Below are 19,784 nucleotides of genomic sequence, written 5' to 3'. Positions count from 1 at the left end.
TAAAACAGTTCAGACATCCATTTAGGAAAATATTGACAACGATGGTTTAGATTAAGAATAGCCACACATGTGGCTCACATCTCTCTCTTCAATGAGCTGGCGCATATGTGACGTCAGCACCCATCGACGCAATGCATTTATTTTCATCAACCAGTGAAAACAAAATAATAATTAAAATAAAAATAAAAATATGTCTGAAGATTTCATGCATTAGGCAAGAAAAATTTAGAATCAAAACAACAACAAAAAAAAAAATCATACATGAAAAATACATCGGAACACGACCTCAATTAATTGGGTGGGTTACATCCTCCCCTGCTGAAACTCTGATGTCCTCATCAGATACTCAAGTTGGTACATGACCCACCAGGCTAAACAACAATTCACTTTGAGTTTGTTGCACTCTCATTTGTTGTTGCATCATTTCAAGCACTTGGCTAAAATAATTAGGTTTGGGTTCTACATGTACACTCTGCATCCCACATTGTGCTTTCCATACAAAATCTTTCAATTTACTTGGGGGTCTTTTCTCTCTTTGGGACCTCCTTAACTCAACATGAGAATCAAGTTTCCCTTCAGCACTCAACTCATCGGGATGTACTGACACCTCATTAACATCATCCACTAAGGATGAAACATCTTGTTGAATTACAGTGTCATGGCCCTCTTCATCGTTGTCCTCAACAGTTTCAGTGCCTTGCCAATCCCCTTGGTGCATTTCAACTTCGTGCTCATTCAACAAACTGTGAGACACAAAAGATTCAGAGACTTCTCGCAAGGCTCTCCCCAACTGAAACTCTGGGGCATAAGGATTCAGAGACACATTGGGACCTTCAGTTTCCACAGTCTCATCACAACATTCAGTCTCCATGTCTCCTTCCAAATCACGTTTACGCCTCCTGCGTGTAACTGCTCCTTCGACAGCCGGAGCCTCATCAATCTCATCAGGACTGGTAGGAAGAAACCCACATGGGAGTAAAAGATCTCTGTGCAGGACACGCTCAGGGCCTTCACAATTCTCGGGTTGAATGACATACACTGGGATCTCTGCATTAGGCTGCTTTACCACCACATAGATGGTGGATTCCCAACGATCTGCGATCTTGTGCTTTCTTCGGATGTTAACATTTCTTACTAGAACACGATCGCCAACTTCTACTGTAGCAGCAGTCACTTTCTTATCCCATCTAGCCTTATTCATCAATTGCCTCTTCTCTGCATTTTGAATAGCCAATTGATAAGCGTACTTTAGCCTTCGTTTCAACTCGCTGACATAATTAGTATGAGTTTTGGAATTATGCCCCTTTGGGTTAATCCCGAAACAAAGGTCGATTGGGAGACGAGGTTGGCGTCCGAACATCAGAAAGAAAGGAGTTTCACCAGTCGAATCATTCCTAGTACAATTGTATGCATGCACTACAGGACGGACATATTTTCTCCAATGTTCTTTCTTTTTATCACTCAGGGTTCCCAATAAATCCAGTAGGGTTCGATTAAATCTCTCTACTGGGTTTCCCCGCGGGTGATAAGGTGTAGTGCGTGACTTAACTCCAGCTAGTGTGCACAACTCCTTCACAAGCTCAGACTCAAAATTAGCCCCCTGATCACTATGTATTCTCTTAGGAAAACCAAAACTGCAAATCAGATTTTCCCACAACACCGAAGCCACAGTTTTGGCTGTTTGATCTTTAGTGGGAAATGCCCAAGAAAACTTAGTGAAAAAATCTGTAATGACTAATATGTTGCGGGTGTCATTTGAATCCGGCTCTAATGAAAGATAGTCAATACAGACTAATTCCAAGGGAGAATAAGCTTTGATGTTCACTAGTTCTGCAGCTCTTTGTGCACGAGCCTTTCTCTTGACGCACCTCTCACATGTCCTGCACTTTCTCTCCACATATTCCGCCATTTTAGGCCAATAAAATCTGCCTCTTGCAAGCTCCAGAGTCCTCTCATACCCCATATGCCCCGTTTCATCATGAACTCCTTCAAGAGCTCGATCTCTGAAACTCGGGGGAACCACCAGCTGCCTGAATTGTTGTCCATACTGATCAGATACCACACGATACAGCACTCCATCCACTAAGCTTAGTCTGGTCCTTTCCCTCAGCATTAGACTCACTTCTCTAGATTCTCTGAACTTATCTGCATGAGTTAAAGTTTCCCCAGACACCACAATGTCAATTACTCTTCTGATGGCTATATCCTCTCTCTGTAACCTGGACCAATCGGTGGGAGTCATACTTGGTAAAGTAATTTGTCCAGGCCAGTGCTCAGGTTCTATCAAATCATCAGGAACCACATCCTCATTACAAAGAAGCATCTCGACAGCGGGATTTGGGATGACTCTGCCTTCCAGCAGGTCTCCCTCCTCACACGGCTGTACGACATGCGTCCTGCAACACACCGAATGTCGCAAACACACAGTTTTGATTGCTTGATGCTCAATGTTTTCAAACTCAGTTGCTGCACATTCTGCTCTGCTTATCAAGTTTGCTACTCCTTCATCGATCTGTATGGCCTCCGCATCATCCATAAGTGGTTTTTGAGGACAACGTGACAGCCCGTCTGCGTCGACATTAGTTTTGCCCGCTCTGTACTTAATATCAAAATCGTACATAGACAGAGCCGCGAGCCACCTATGGCCAGCCGCATCCAATTTAGCTGTAGTGAGCACATACACTAATGGATTATTGTCGGTTAACACCGTAAACTTTGTGCCATACAAGAAATCGTGAAATTTTTCACACACAGCCCATTTAAGGGCTAAGTACTCTAGCTTATGCACTGGGTAGTTTTTCTCACTCCTAGAAAGACCGCGACTGGCATAGGCGATCACTCTTGTCTTTCCATCTTGAACTTGATATAAAGCAGCGCCTACGCCAGTGACGCTGGCGTCAGTGTGTAGAATGTACGGTAACTTCCAGTCCGCAAAACCTAGAACAGGCGCAGTTGTAAGCTTTTGAATGATAGTGTCAAAAGAAACTTGACACTCATCATTCCATTTCCCAGCTAGGGATTGCGCTTTACTCCTAACACGGTAAGATGATATTGACCGTCCTCTAGTAGAAAATTCACCCTGTAATAACCCATTCAGAGGCTTAACTATCTGAGAGTAGCTTTCAACAAATCGCCGGTAATACCCAGCAAAGCCTAGGAATGACCTCAGATCTCTAACAGTCTTTGGGATGGGCCATTCTGTTAGAGCAGAAATCTTATCTGGGTCAGGGTGTATACCCTGGGCGGAAATCACATGCCCTAGATACTTCACTGAAGTCTGAAAGAACTTGCACTTAGAAGGTGCTAACTTCCGCCCAAAAGCGGAGATACGTTGGAGTACCTTCATGAGCCTAGCCTCATGTTGTTCAAGTGTGTCAGAGAAAATGATCAAGTCATCAAGAAAAGCTATAACTTCCTGCAAATTCAAACCAGCCATGACTTTCTCCATGGTTCTCTGAAAAGTTGCTGGAGAATTCGTCAGCCCTTGTGGTAAACGCCGAAATTGCCAGTTCCCAAACGGCGTAGTGAACGCAGTTTTGGGACGATCACTCTCTTCCACCTCTAACTGGTAAAATCCACTTTTTAAATCTAGAACCGTGAACCACTTTGAACCTGACAGCAATGTAAAGGTCTCCTCGATCCTGGGAAGAGGATATGCATCTCCCTTTGTCAACTTATTTAATTTGCGGTAATCAACCACCATTCTCAAGTCACCGTTTTTCTTCCTCACCAATACTACTGGTGAAGCGTATGGACTATTAGATTCTTCTATAATCTCACTAGCAAGCAAATCTAACAAGTGTTTTCTTAAGTCCTCAAAATCAGCTGGAGAGACACGACGAGTACGCTCTTTGAAAGGAACATGCTCAATTAGCTCTATTCTATGTGCCACGCCTGACACTCGTCCCACATCTAGATCGTGCTGGGCAAATGCATTTGATGCCTCACAATGTATTCTTTCAACTATGCGAGCTTTGAGCTCCTCTGAAATGGGGGAGCCCTCAAAATTTAGAACCACAGGATTGGCTGCCTTTACCGTGAGACTTGCTATTGGGGAAGTGGTAGTTTGTGAAACGCTAGTGTTATCAAAAACAGGCAAAGACTTTATCCAGTCTACCGCTGAACACTCAGCAAGCACTCCCTTTGGCTGCAAGGTTACACTGTGGTCCGAAACATTTCGAATGACTACTTTGACTTTATTTCGAGCTCTAGCTTCAGCTTGTATCAACTTACATTCCACAACTAAACCACCTGGAATGTGGTACATCAGTGGTTCATCAATGATCATCGTCTTGCTCTGGCCAAAATCTTTAGCTCGATACACCCCGGTCACTTCACACTTCTCCCCTTTACTGATCTTTACAGATTTCTTCCCCGACAGTCTAACTGGGATGAGGCACTGTGCCTGTTTACAAGGTGTCGAAGTAGCGTCACAATTACGATAAGCAGCCATCCAGTTTGTGCTAATGGGCATTTGCAGTAGGTATTCTTTTCCCTGCAGCATATTAAAATCTTGTACAAGCTGACGGAGAACATTTGTACCCACTAACAAGGGCAAACGAGCATTGTAGGTTTGATCTGGACATACCAGCGCTAGTACGGCAACCACTGCATCTGTCCCACAAGCAGACTTGGGAAATTGCACATCTATTTCAATGTATCCAAGATAAGGGACTAATTGCCCCGCAGCCCCCTCAACCCGGAGTAATTCTACCATGGGGCTAAGACCTCTATGCTGTAAATACTGCTTGTAGAAAGATTCAGCTACACAAGTCACTTGGGACCCAGTGTCAATTAGACAACAACACTCAATTCCGTCCACCCAAACCTTACTTTCCCAAGGTTCTCCAACTAAGCCCCTAGGAACCTGGTTTATCTTTTCTATGGAACCTTTTACAACTCCAGCCTCTGTTCGTTCCACAACAGAGGCTACTCCATGTTTAAATGAGCAGTGGGTGTTGTCACTTTATTTGGACAACTCCTTTGCTCATGTTTCTGCACCAACTTTTTCTGCACCAAGGCGGCATTCACTGGATTAGTGCACTGTTGCAAATAATGAGAATCCTCGCCACAGCGATAACAAAACCCACTCATGGCTAGTGACTTAGCTTGAGTTTGAGGCACAGGGTGTGTTGATTTCCCTTCTTTGCCCATTTTCTTGTTAGGCACAATTGACTGGTGTTGGTCATATGGCAGTTTCTTCACTGAAACCGGCTTTTGTGCCTTTGCTTTAGCCACCTCAGCTTCAAGCTCTTTAATGCGCTCTGACAATGCCCGATAGGCTTGTGCTTCCTCAGTGTTCACTGCAAATCCCTGATCGGCAGTAATATGCACCTGGCTCTGCGCTCTTACAGGAGGCATGCATAAATGGCGATTCATACGTTTCTCTTTAAGCTGTTTCTCATGCTCAAAAGACCTCAGTTTGAAAAGCAAGCTGGAATAGCTCAAGTCAGGCTGTAAAGAATCTGATAGCAAATCTTTAAGACGCAACTGTGTTATCAGGACTTCATCCCAGCATCCTCTGATGAACTGCTTGAGAAGCAAGGTGTCAGAATTTTTGCCAACCACTCCTCTCTTTTCAACCACCTCCTGCATCAGGGAATGGAGTCGCCTCAAATAATCAGAGGGCTTCTCACCTCGGTTTTGGTGCGTTTCAATAAACTGGATGTACAGCTCATCTCCACCAGTGACACTACCATAAGCTTTTTCTAGCTCTCACACATACGTTTCTGGTAGTGCATTTGTACCAACTTCTAGGGCAACATTAAGAGCAGGGGGAAGGAGACTATCCAAAATATGCCTTCTCTTATGCCTCTCCATCAGAGAAGTGTCTGAGAGTAACTGCCTAGCATACAATTTCCACGTGATGAAATCAACTTCCCCATTATGCTTGGGGCAATGTCCAGAAAACATTCTTAACTTGGGGGGTGAGGGAACATTTACCTGGTAATCAGAGTCATGTTTCACCACATGTTCCATCACTACACGCTGTACGTCCTGAGGTATAGTGAAAGTGATAGGAGTTTCATGCGCAGTTGCATTCCCCTCCACAGGAGGTGAATCAGCTTGAATCGCAAAAGATACTTTTGGGACCGAACTGGCGACTACAGTAGGCGTTAATGCTGGCTTTACATTACCAAACTTTCTTGGGGCAGGGGTTGAAGTGGAAGGGCCCCTATCAGCACCATCAGCTTTGTGTGCAAGCTTAGTCACAACCTGCTGGCTTAGATCATTTACATTTACACAGTGAAGTTGTGCTAAACTCTCTATTTGCACCAACAGCTGATCAGCCATATCATCCAAGATTTGACCTGAATATTCACTCTGTATTGATGTTGGAGACCTAGAGTGAGGCTGCATATCTTCGATCTGTCTACCCTCTAGTGGCAAAACACCCCATACATTTGGGCCATCTGCATTCAAATATTCTTCTTCGGCTATTAAAGGGGTAGTAACCTCCTGAAATTCACAAAGAAGTTTTCCTGAGAATCTGTCACCTAACCACTCTATTTTCTTCACTTCATCAAGATGATCGAAACATCTCCTCACGTCCACGAGAGTAATATTTGGATCTACTTTTGTAAGTATTACAGATCTTTCAAGATCAAAATTATACTGCTTGCACAAGTCCATTGTCACAGAAAAGAAAGGAAAGAAAAAAAAACAATTAAAGAAAGAAAAAAAAAATACTGTGTAAACTATTCAGAACAGTCAGGACTAAAACACGATTTTGTCAAACAAGCGCAGCCCCACGTTGGGCGCCAAATTTTTTCCCACACTATCTCTAGTCTTGGATGTAACCCATCAGTAGGATTTAACACCCAAAAAGAAGAAGAAAAGGAAAAAAAAATATCTACAGGGTCTGAGCTCACCAAATACAAATAAATCACAACTTACATTAATATTTGGAGTCTCGGGTTCGGGGTCTCACACGTTGCCAAAAAAAAAAAATGTTTATTAATAATCTTAAATGTGTGTCTGCACTTGTTTAAATAGTTGCCTACAGTACTAACTGGGTAAAATAAAAATGTATATATATATATACCAGTAAATAAAATGAAATATGGAAGAGAATCAATTAATGAATAATAATAAAATGAATGAATGAAACAATAAGTTCACTGAACCGTAACTGTATTCAATGTAATCTTTTCTTTCACTTTCAATTCAAATCACACATCACCTGAGAATACTTTTGCCCCTTTACAATTCACCATTTGAGAACAAAATATCATTCATCAATGACAATCAAAGAAAACAAAATAATATAAATAAAATAGAAGAAATAAACAAATAATCAATCAGTTTGTGTGAATAAATTTGACTCAGTTCAGTTTGTGTGAATGAATTTGACTCAGTTCAGTTTGTGTGAATGAATTTGACTCAGTTCAGTTTGTGTGAATGAATTTGACTCAGTTCAGTTTGTGTGAATGAATTTGACTCCTACGATTCTTTGCAGAAATGAACGATGAACAAATCTTCCTTTCTCTTTTTTTTTTTTTCCTCGTGAAGGCAGAGTCCCCGATGACGCAATTCCTCCACAGTGAAATCCAGCGCGGTTCTTTCGCACTGCGGGAATCCAACACGGTCACGGAGCGTTGAATCAATCCACACTGATGCAATAAAACAGTTCAGACATCCATTTAGGAAAATATTGACAACGATGGTTTAGATTAAGAATAGCCACACATGTGGCTCACATCTCTCTCTTCAATGAGCTGGCGCATATGTGACGTCAGCACCCATCGACGCAATGCATTTTTTTTTTCAACTCAAAACACTATTCCCATTACACAAATGTGCAAACAAGTTTTATCAATTATACTTCTACAGTATAAACATTTCACATGTGTTCTATGGTACACTTTATACTTAATATTGAACAGCATTAACCATCCACATTTTCTTATATGAACAAACACCAACTTAAACATTATTTATCAAAATATGAAACAATAGTGTCTTACCTGATGCAATAAAACAGTTCAGACATCCATTTAGGAAAATATTGACAACGATGGTTTAGATTAAGAATAGCCACACATGTGGCTCACATCTCTCTCTTCAATGAGCTGGCGCATATGTGACGTCAGCACCCATCGACGCAATGCATTTATTTTCATCAACCAGTGAAAACAAAATAATAATTAAAATAAAAATAAAAATATGTCTGAACATTTCATGCATTAGGCAAGAAAAATTTAGAATCAAAACAACAACAAAAAAAAAATCATACATGAAAAATACATCGGAACACGACCTCAATTAATTGGGTGGGTTACACATAGATGTCATACAACGATCGATCTGTGGAGCACAAACAGAGAAAAACCTGGAAATATAATGCAATATAGAAATCCTGGCAAGGACCTGTCCTGTAAAAATGACACGAATGGTCACCCTAACTGTAGTGAAAGTGACCGTAGAGAAGGTCATTAATAATAACACGGTACACAGTAAAAACAGAAGTGTTAATTTAACTCCTAGAGAGTTGAATTTGACTCTGTTTCAGATAACATTTGGTCCCACTCGAAATAAGTGTAAAAATTACTCTTTGGTCAGTGTCAAGTTTTTAGAGTTAATTCTACTCAATATTGTGTAAAAAATAACAATGAAATGTGTAAAAGTATTTAACACTGTAGTTTAATCACACTGTAAAGAGTAATATAATTACACAGTATAGAGTTAATTTATCTACCATTTTACTTTTAAAAAAATGACACTGTAATATTTACTTTTCATTTCTCTACAGTGTTTTAAAAATATATATATAAAACATAATATGCAGTGTTAATGAATTATAGATCACCTACTATCCAAATGAAAACAAGCACAATAACACTAGATCACAGAACTCACAATTTATTGTAAAAATATAAAACATTTCAATGTCATTTAAATTACATTGCAAACCCATTGCCTTGTCTCTGACAGAAACATGTATAACATAAAAATGTTTACCGGAGTAAGCAATATGGCACGACATGGAGAGTTGTGTAATTCCTTCCATATGACATTTGTATGTCATATGGAGGGAATGGAGAACTGTATGACGTACCAAAGACGTAATGGGCTTCAAAGAGTTTATCAAAAGCTCCAACTGAGCCTGTTGCCTTGCACGAAAGTACATGCTTGCAAGTAGGAGTGAATGGTGCTCTGTGTGGATTCTTGGGCGAGAGGGTAAGGCTGACTGCTTTTGGTGATGTTGTCTAGATGCTGCTACACACTGGGACCAACCTACAACAAAACACATTCAACAGAATTGTTTTGGTGACTAACTTCTGACAATAGATCACCTCCAACTGTACACAAGATTGAGGTGATGGAAGATATATTTTAAACAACAGTTAAAGAATTAGTTCACTTTGAAAAATGTTTTTGCTTATAATTTACTCAAACTCATGTCATCCAAGATGTTCATGTCTTTCTTTCTTCAGTCAAAAATAAATTAAGGTTTTTAGGAAAACATTCCAGGATTTGTCTCCTATAATGAACATCCATGGTGACCAACAGTTTGAGGGTTCAAATGAAGGGTCAAATGTCTGTCTCAATGTAGCTTAAAAGACTCAAAATCCCCGCAGAGAAATAAGGGTCTTATATAGAGAAACGATCGGCTGTTTTCAAAATAAAAATAATATACTTTTTAACCACAATTCAACCCTTCTGACGTTATGATGGCATATGTGGCACATCTTGAGATTCTACAACACGTGCAGTTGTGGTATTTTTATTTAGAAAACGACAGATCATTTTGCTAGATAAGAACCTTATTTCTCTGCTGGGATCACATCGAGACTTTGAAGCTACACAGAGACAAACTTTGAACCCTCATTTGAACCATCAAACCATTGGTCACCATTGAAGTCCATTACATGGAGAAAAATCCTAGAATGTTTCCCTCAAAAACCTTAAATTATTGTCGACTGAAGAAAGAAATACATGGACAACTTGGATGACATGGGGGTTAGTAAATAATCACCAATATATATATATATATATATATATATATATATATATATATATATATATATATATATATTTATATATATATATATATATATATATATATATATATTAGTGCTGTCAAAATTAGCGCGTTAACGCATTCGATTAATTTGAAATATTTAACGCGTTAAAAAAAAATAACGCAATTAACGCGGTTGCAGTTTTTTTTTTATTTCCCGTTGTGGCCTATGTGTGTTCAGCGTGCAAAGAAATATGGATAAGACCAAGGAAGGACTTTTAGACGGAAAGTTTCAGTATAAAACTGCCATAAGAAACATTACTCTTCATTTAGTCTGCCACAAGAAACAGCAACATTAAAATCATGAACTCAAATGTCATTGTTTAAAAAAAAAAAAAAAAACAATGACTGTAACAGTGCGTAAATCAGACCTTTCTGTAACGCTAACGTTAATAAGCTTAAAAGAAAATAACGAAATAATTGTGTAGCGGAGTATTTTTTGTACACAGTGCCGCGAACTGTCAATCACTCCTGTGCGCGTGCATCACTGTCCTCCTCGCAGCTGCAGCAACTTGCGCTCTCTCTCTTCATCAAGCTTTAAAACAAAAAGGGGACAAAAAGATCATACTGTCTTTGTGCATAGGCTATAGATTAATTAGATAAATGAATATCTAAATTTGTGCCTTGCCGCCTACGGTATTTTTTTAGAACTTAGAAAAAAGATGCTGCAGCCAATGAACAGCCAGCGGGGGCTGCAGGACGACTCAACCTCCGCAGACAGTTTTTAATGTTTATCAGACAATAAATACTCAAGATTTTGCTTTAGTATAACTCACAACGAGTTTCACACACCTTCTCCGGCCACGTTGAGTTGTTGACACTTAACAGTGGGAAAAGCGACACATGCGCTATTCACTTGTATAACTTAAGGGTGAATGGGTAATGTAGTTTCTGCTCTGGGTGGGATGAATTAGGAAGCTTGCATTGTGAAGGGCGCTCTGAAAATCGGCAGTGCAGGTAAAAGATTAAAACCTCTTTTAAAACAGATGTCCAAATGAGCGTACCGCTTACAAGCACGTTCTGGGCGCATGGAGAGGTGGCGGTACGCTCAAGAGCTATATTTGGAAGTGGCGGTACTGAGTACCGGTGCATACTGGCCCACTTAAAGCACTGGCAATGACTATACTTTGGAATTTTTTTGGGTAACACTTTAGAATAAGGTTCCATTAGTTAATGTTAGTTAACTAGTTTCGTTAACATGAACTAAGCAAGAACAATCCTTCTACAGCATTTATAAGTCTTAGTTCATGTTAATTTCAACATTTACTAATGCATTATTTCAATCAAAAGTTGTGCTTGTTAACATTAGTTAATGCACTGTGAATTACCATGAACTAACAATGAATAACTGTATTTTCATTAACTAACATTAACGAAGATGAATAAATACAGTAATAAATGTATTATTCATTGTTTGTTCATGTTAATTAATACATTAACTAACATTAACTAATGGAACCTTATTCTAAAGTGTTACCTTTTTTTGCAGTCCACTTAGAATTCAACATGGAAATCATTTTTGTTTTTTATTGGCATTGATTGTTTTGAAATTCAAATGGTACTTACATGCCTGTGTTTTTATTTCTGTAATAAATATGGCTTTCAAGCCAACAGTTAATTTGGAGGATATTGATGGTTTATTGCAGGTATGTTGTTTACATGAGAAAACCTGTGTTACAAGTTAAACAAAAATTCCAATAAACAATCATATTTTGAATTTAAATAGTTTCTTTGTCTTGAGTTTACATTAATTATTTACATTTTACATTTACATATCCAAAAAGTTTAATTTTAAAAAATTGTGCAATTAATTAGTTAATTTTTTTTAATCGATTGACAGCACTAATATATATATATATATATATATATATATATATATATATATATATATACTGTATATATATATATATATATATACAGTATTGTTCAAAATAATAGCAGTACAATGTGACTAACCAGAATAATCAAGGTTTTTCGTATATTTTTTTATTGCTACGTGGCAAACAAGTTACCAGTAGGTTCAGTAGATTCTCAGAAAACAAATGAGACCCAGCATTCATGATATGCACGCTCTTAAGGCTGTGCAATTGGGCAATTAGTTGAATTAGTTGAAAGGGGTGTGTTCAAAAAAATAGCAGTGTGGCATTCAATCACTGAGGTCATCAATTTTGTGAAGAAACAGGTGTGAATCAGGTGGCCCCTATTTAAGGATGAAGCCAACACTTGTTGAACATGCATTTGAAAGCTGAGGAAAATGGGTCGTTCAAGACATTGTTCAGAAGAACAGCGTACTTTGATTAAAAAGTTGATTAGAGAGGGGAAAACCTATAAAGAGGTGCAAAAAATGATAGGCTGTTCAGCTAAAATGATCTCCAATGCCTTAAAATGGAGAGCAAAACCAGAGAGACGTGGAAGAAAACGGAAGACAACCATCAAAATGGATAGAAGAATAACCAGAATGGCAAAGGCTCAGCCAATGATCACCTCCAGGATGATCAAAGACAGTCTGGAGTTACCTGTAAGTACTGTGACAGTTAGAAGACGTCTGTGTGAAGCTAATCTATTTTCAAGAATCCCCCGCAAAGTCCCTCTGTTAAAAAAAAGGCATGTGCAGAAGAAGTTACAATTTGCCAAAGAACACATCAACTGGCCTAAAGAGAAATGGAGGAACATTTTGTGGACTGATGAGAGTAAAATTGTTCTTTTTGGGTCCAAGGGCCACAGGCAGTTTGTGAGACGACCCCCAAACTCTGAATTCAAGCCACAGTACACAGTGAAGACAGTGAAGCATGGAGGTGCAAGCATCATGATATGGGCATGTTTCTCCTACTATGGTGTTGGGCCTATTTATCGCATACCAGGGATCATGGATCAGTTTGCATATGTTAAAATACTTGAAGAGGTCATGTTGCCCTATGCTGAAGCGGACATGCCCTTGAAATGGTTGTTTCAACAAGACAATGACCCAAAACACACTAGTAAACGGGCAAAGTCTTGGTTCCAAACCAACAAAATTAATGTTATGGAGTGGCCAGCCCAATCTCCAGACCTTAATCCAATTGAGAACTTGTGGGGTGATATCAAAAATGCTGTTTCTGAAGCAAAACCAAGAAATGTGAATGAATTGTGGAATGTTGTTAAAGAATCATGGAGTGGAATAACAGCTGAGAGGTGCCACAAGTTGGTTGACTCCATGCCACACAGATGTCAAGCAGTTTTAAAAAACTGTGGTCATACAACTAAATATTAGTTTAGTGATTCACAGGATTGCTAAATCCCAGAAAAAAAAAATGTTTGTACAAAATAGTTTTGAGTTTGTACAGTCAAAGGTAGACACTGCTATTTTTTTGAACACACCCCTTTCAACTAATTGCCCAATTGCACAGCCTTAAGAGCGTGCATATCATGAATGCTGGGTCTTGTTTGTTTTCTGACAATCTACTGAACCTACTGGTAACTTGTTTGCCACGTAGCAATAAAAAATTTACTAAAAACCTTGATTATTCTGGTTAGTCACATTGTACTGCTATTATTTTGAACAATACTGTATATATATATATATATATATATATATATATATATATATATAAGTGAACTAACCCTTTAAGCATACCTTTTGAAATGTGATGAGCTGATCTACAGCTTGATACGCAGAAAGCTTTCCCGGCCTCTTTCTACCTTGTGCAGATGGTGGTAGCAGACGTAGAAGCAGCAAGATGGCAGACATGTCTCTGTCCCAGCCTACAAATACGTAAATAAATACCTGGTTAACACTTCTCCAATAATTTTTGGCCTCACCAAACAGAAATCTGAAATCTTGTTCTATCAGCAATGTAACACACAGAAGTGATGTTTTCATTCCAGCCTTTAAACTAAAGAAACTAATTTGTGAATTGTCTGAATGAGTATGAAGTCCTCCATTGCCCAGCATGATTCCCAGAGTTCTATGTGACTACTTCACTATTTCTTCAAAAACCTCTGTGTCTGACTGGTCATAGACCTTAATGTTTGGCTGCGTGCTTTTTGGTATGTTGAATTTAAGACACGCTGTTTATAGAAAAACATGCATTCCCTTCTCACAAGAATCAAAGTTCATTTAAGTTTGCCTCATGTATTCACTAAATGATGAAAGACAAGTATCTGCAGCCGATTTTATGTAACTGAAAATATAAAGCACAACATAAATTATTATTAACCTAACTAGATATCATAACATAATAGTTTAATGGTATATTATTGTGTCATTGCGTGATGCATAGGCTATAGCTTTAACCTAATGTACCCACCTTCTTTCAAGAAAGCATCGAATGTCAGCTCAGATAGCTTGATGTATTTCTGCTCTTCCCCAAATTGAACATGCAACAGCATTTTGCCCCTGTTAACAAATAAAATACATCAACTAAGAATTACCTATCCATCCACAACAAAGGGCGGCTGAATAAGACAAAGTTGTGCTGGTTGAATATAACGTTAGGCTATTTTCTGCATCAAATTAGGCTAGTTAAAGTTAAGAGGCACAGTGTCCAATTAGCTACCAAATAACTTAGCCAAAGTTAGCTAGCTCATTAGCTATTTTTGTTCGAACAGTAACCTGTTAAAATTGTTAAGCCATGTTAAACAAACACGTCATGCAATCAGTGATCTAAGTTATTGTTTTATAAGACCAGTATATATTTAAAAAGCTAGATTAACCTTGCCTGGGAAACTATGAAATATGTTAGCTAAGAATATCTATTAACCGGATTGCTATAACTTGTAATATGACCTCAACTAATATCAGCACACATTTACAATTATGTAAAGTTAAAAAAAAAAAGTTTTGGTGTGGACAACACAGGATGTTACTCACATAGCAATATCAGTGGCCTAGCGTTGCTCCTTCACAGTCTTCCTTCACCGAAATGCTGCACGTTTGACAAGCACAGCAGAGTGGCAGGTTTTCATCACTGCTGTAGAGTTGAAATTGTCACTGCGTTTCTGCAGATTTTTACACTCACTTTTAACTCCACTTATAGAGCAACTTTACTCCCCAAAATGTCGAAAATACTCTAACTGGGTTAAAATAACTTTACTCTGGAACATTAACACCCCATTTTTTACTGTGTACTATTGATGCAGTGTTCACAGTGTTGCTCGACCAGCTGTTTAATACATTTTAATTAACTATTTTTACTGTAAGCTTTCAGATAATGTAGACTTTATATCTACTGAACCATGAAGTGACAGCAGCTCAGAGAACAAGCAGAGCTGTAATAAACTTACCATAAAATCACAATAAGTACTGCATGCTGTTAAATGTGTCATTTATCATTTTATTGGTAGTCTGTTATCTCTCTATATTTGATTAAACACAGTAATACAGTCGTGTCTCTCTATCGTCTCTCTCTCAGTGATTGTGATTGTGATTGTTGTCGGTGTTTCGGTCGCTCTTCTTCTTCCTGCTCTGATTCTTTGGCTGATTCGTAAAAAAAGAGCCGGTGAGTTTTTACAGTTTCTCATATTCTGTAACAGCAGGCAAAGTTTTGAAGAAGTTATGAGAAATCATAGAGTTAACAGAAATTATGTTTCTATTCCAGCACTAGAAGTATTCTAGACTCTTTTAGAAACTGATTGTCATCTTCATTAGAGACAGTTTGATCATAACTGTTCTCATGTCATTATTTTTCAGATGTCAGAAGAAAGACTGATGACTCTGTGGTGAGTTTTGTTGATCTATGAGTTATTAATAACCATAAACTCCACAGAAGACTGACTCTGAAATATCACACTCTTATTACTCACATTAGATCAGCACAAGTTAGTGTATTTCTACTGTTTCTGCTCTAAAGCTCACAGATAGAAAGAAATATAAAGGAAACAATGACACAATCAACATTTCCATTCGTCCTGCTCACAGTGAACAATATGATTCATCTTCAGTAATTCATGTATATTTTAATATTTGTGTGTATTTGACAGTTGCTGTGGTCATTTTCCTGTCACTAGATCGTTCATCATAATCTCATGTAGATTTTCACTAAACCTGTAATTTGTACAGATATTTGAGCTAAACATTAGCAGTAAAATAATGAGTCTTCTTCACACAGTAGTGATGGATGAGTCTTTAACAGCTTGATCTGATGTATTTTCACTCGTGTTTAGGAGCAGACAGACGATGTGACTTATACTGAAGTTACTGTGTGCAGTAAAAACAGAGCCAAGAAGAACAAGGTGAGCAAACACTTCTTGATCTTCCTCAACATGACCTGTATTAGTTTTATTCTTATATAAATCTGTCTTGAATTGAGCTCAAAGCTCATTCTGTAATAACTGTGGGTTGAAACAGAGACTGTGATGTTGATTCAGGTTCGCTGTGATGATAAAGTGACTTACGCTTCCATCAGAGGAACAAAAGCTGGAGCTCAGGAAAACTGCAGTCAACTTTATGCCTCTGTGAACAAGAACCATCACAAATCAGACAAATAATTATACAGAAACACCATGAGCAGAGCAATATGAACCGTGACTCCTGATGGTTTCTTTCAGTGCCATTATAATAATATCACATGTTGAGAAACCAGCTCTGATTTATTAATAGTTATTGCTGATTCTGGGCAGATTATTGTGTTATTAGGGATCCGGAGAGCACCAGTGATCCAGATTTAGTCATATGAAAGTCTATATCTAGATCATTGTCATCCAATCCAATTTAGCTTTAAAAAATCATCAGAAAGTGAGATGATTACCTGATCCTGGATATAATTAACATCTAATCTAATTAACAGCTAATTAACTGTCAGCTTGCACTAATTATGAGAACAGCAAAGCTACATGATGATGTAAGTGTTTATCACAATGAGACAGTAATGATAATCCAACCTGTCCTCCAACAGATACGCTCGTATGGGTCGTTTGTCCAAATCCCTGAAATACGACCCATCAGAGCGTATACTACAATTGCGCCTCTATCAGCAAAAGGTCGTTTTCATATTAATGTTTTGTACTCTTTTATTTGCACTGTGATTTGCGTTTCGTGTAGCTCAGTTGGTAGATTATTGCGTTATACCTTGATATGTAATCATGCTATCATGGGTTCGATCCCAGGGAAGGGATGTGCACGAAAAGGTATATGCTCAATAAATCATAATTTAGCATGATTGGGTTAGGTTTAGGTCTGGGGTTAGGTGTGGACATTTGGACGAATAAGCCACTTAGTAAAATATGTAGAAATACTGTGAGATCGGTGTAAACAGCCCACACCATTGCATTTAAATAAACGTGCGTTTTGATTGGTAATGATGTTATACGTCATTTCATGATGACAGACGCTTAACTTTAAAACGTAAATATAGGTCGTAATAAGGTGCTTGAACAAATGACCTATACGGTAGTTTTTTTGTTGGAGGACAGGCTCTGATAATCTGGTGTTTGAATCATTTGAGCAGCTGTTTGTAATATTATGTTTTATTATTGACAAATAAAACATAACATGCCAAACATACATACACATATAAACACACTCACACATACACACACACACACACATTTATTTATATATATATAAATATTTATATATATATAAATAAATGACGAAATATTTTTTTTTATCTAACTTTGGTTTGGTTAAAAAGATGATTGTATAAAAGATGATTTTCAACTATAACAGAATGATTCAATATTGTTTTTCTTTTCTCCAAAATGTGTGTTAAATGACCATAACAAGTTTTATATGTATCTGTAAACTAAAACTAATTTACATAGTGTTTTTGGGGCAACATGTAATGAACAAAAAGTGTAGTGAAAATAGTAATAATTGACAAGATTTCATAATAAAATATAATATTTCACAGAATATTGAAATATGATTTGTTTCTCTGTTCATTTGTTGTGTCTCATACTTTTAGTGTCTCAGTCTCCTCATATGAGCACATCTATGAAATCAACGTCTTGTTTCATAACATATAGTTTCAGTCATATTTTGATTTAAAACCCCACATTTTCCTGAGATGTTGATTTATGACACACAATGTAAAATTTTGATTTAAATGATAATTAAAAAAATATGATCATATTTCTATAAGAGTAACACTAAATTAATTTCAGACATTTTGTTGACCAAGAGAGAAAGTGTTCACGGTGAAACAGCCAATCATCTGTCATCTCTGAAAAGCCCTGAATGTGTTCTGTAAAACTGTGACATGTAGAGTCTGCTCACTGCCACGGTGTGTGTGTGTGTGTGTTTGTGTGTGTGTGTGTGTGTGTGTGTGTGAGAGAGCACTTGTGATGAGCATAAATTCAGCACAAATTCATAAATTCTGAGTATGTGTTTCTATACTGGGCCGCACGTCACATCTCTTTATAATAATTTCAGAGCAGTGATCTCACTGTTGAGGTTTGGAAACATGTTATTTCTGGCTGTGAGAACTCAGTGTGTTTGACCGCAGAGGTTATTAAAGAAACTCGCTTGAAGAAAGAAGAGGAACTGGCATCTTAACCCACACACAACTGATGATCTCTGATCCCAGTTTGGACTGATGGGGGTGAACTCTCACACATTCAGGGAGTGTTTCTTTTTTTCTCACACATTCAGAACTGTGAAAGCAACAATGAAAAAAATATAAATACTGAGAAAATCCCCTTTAAAGTTATCCAAATGAAGTCATTAACACTCCGTATAAATTTACAATAATTAAGAGTTGATATATTTACGGTAGATAATTTACAAAATATCTTCATGAAACAATGTTTACTTAATATCCTAATGATTTTTGGCATGTAAGAAAAATCAATAATTTGGACCCATACACTGTATTGTTGGCTATTGCTTCAAATATACCTGTGCTATATCTTACTGCTTCTGTGCTCCAGGCTCACATTAGTCTCGCAACACACACGTCTCCAGGAAATCCTGTATAATTCGACCAACCTGATGATGAAACTCATGAAGTGTTTTGTGTGTCGTATGCATCAGACGTTCAGCTGACGGTCTGAGACTGAGACTAGGATCATGTTTGCTGTTCTCACTGAAGAACGTGTCACAACCTCTTGTCATGTCAAAGTCTTGTGTTACCCAGGTTAGTGCTTATGGTTATAGTAAGGGTTAGATAGATAGTAAACATAAGAGGAACAGAGTTCAACAGAAAAGCAGCATCAGTCTGTGCTCAGCTCTCCAGAGAAAGTTGAATCTGTTGAGGTGTTTACAGAATGACCTGCCTGAGCTGTTACTATTGAACATCAACCACAAGTTTATCTTGAGGAACTGTTCTTATTACAGTACAAGTGTACTGTTCATTACTTTATTATCATCAACGAAGATACATATTAGTTGTGAAAACTACTTGAATTTGAGTGGATCTTGTCGTGGAGAGACTCGGCTCACTCTCAGAAGAATCAGTCAAGAAACACAGAGACCCTGAAGTCAAAATAAGACTTTACTGAACAATGACAACAAAGTCGAGATGACAGACGTTTATCTGAAATCATCTCTAATGAGGCTACTATTTTTATATAGTTTTATCATCACCCAATCAGCATATGGCCAGTTTTATATCTGTGTTACTCCCCTCACAATCTACAATTATTCATTAACTCCTTTGATTCTCCTTTATTGTGGGATTTTACCTGTTGGTCTATTTTTAAAAGTAATCTTTTATTTAAAGCCCAGAGGTTTCCAGAGGCACAAACATTACACTCGAGCGGTCAACGGTTTAATAATCTTTACTCATCCTGCATACAGTTACAGTCATGTGACCATGAGGCCTTCAAAACACATCTGGCTTTT

General features: G+C 37.9%; 1 protein-coding gene and 1 long non-coding RNA gene across 4 annotated transcripts in view; one reads left to right on the top strand and one right to left on the bottom strand.

Moving 5' to 3' along the window:
* LOC127952565 (uncharacterized) overlaps positions 1 to 19,784 on the top strand; it is a 299,397-nt gene that overhangs the window by 257,900 nt on the left and 21,713 nt on the right. For both annotated transcript variants that reach the window (XM_052551189.1, XM_052551188.1), the window contains exon 10: positions 16,166 to 16,234. In XM_052551189.1, coding sequence (XP_052407149.1) covers positions 16,166 to 16,234 — 69 coding nt within the window. The remainder of the gene's footprint in view (positions 1 to 16,165; positions 16,235 to 19,784) is intronic.
* On the bottom strand, positions 8,459 to 15,125 carry LOC127952638 (uncharacterized). Of its 2 annotated transcripts, XR_008153007.1 has the most exons (4): positions 14,874 to 15,125; positions 14,311 to 14,399; positions 13,638 to 13,765; positions 8,459 to 9,237 (listed from the first exon to the last, which is right to left on the bottom strand). It is a non-coding gene; the product is annotated as an uncharacterized LOC127952638 (long non-coding RNA). The 2 variants fall into 2 exon arrangements; XR_008153006.1 differs by having other exon boundaries at positions 14,311 to 15,125.

This window comes from Carassius gibelio, chromosome B3 (assembly GCF_023724105.1).
Source record: "Carassius gibelio isolate Cgi1373 ecotype wild population from Czech Republic chromosome B3, carGib1.2-hapl.c, whole genome shotgun sequence".
Lineage (NCBI taxonomy): Eukaryota > Metazoa > Chordata > Actinopteri > Cypriniformes > Cyprinidae > Carassius > Carassius gibelio.
The sequence above is the reverse complement of the archived record's forward strand: the minus strand, read 5'-3'. Positions and strand labels throughout refer to the sequence as shown.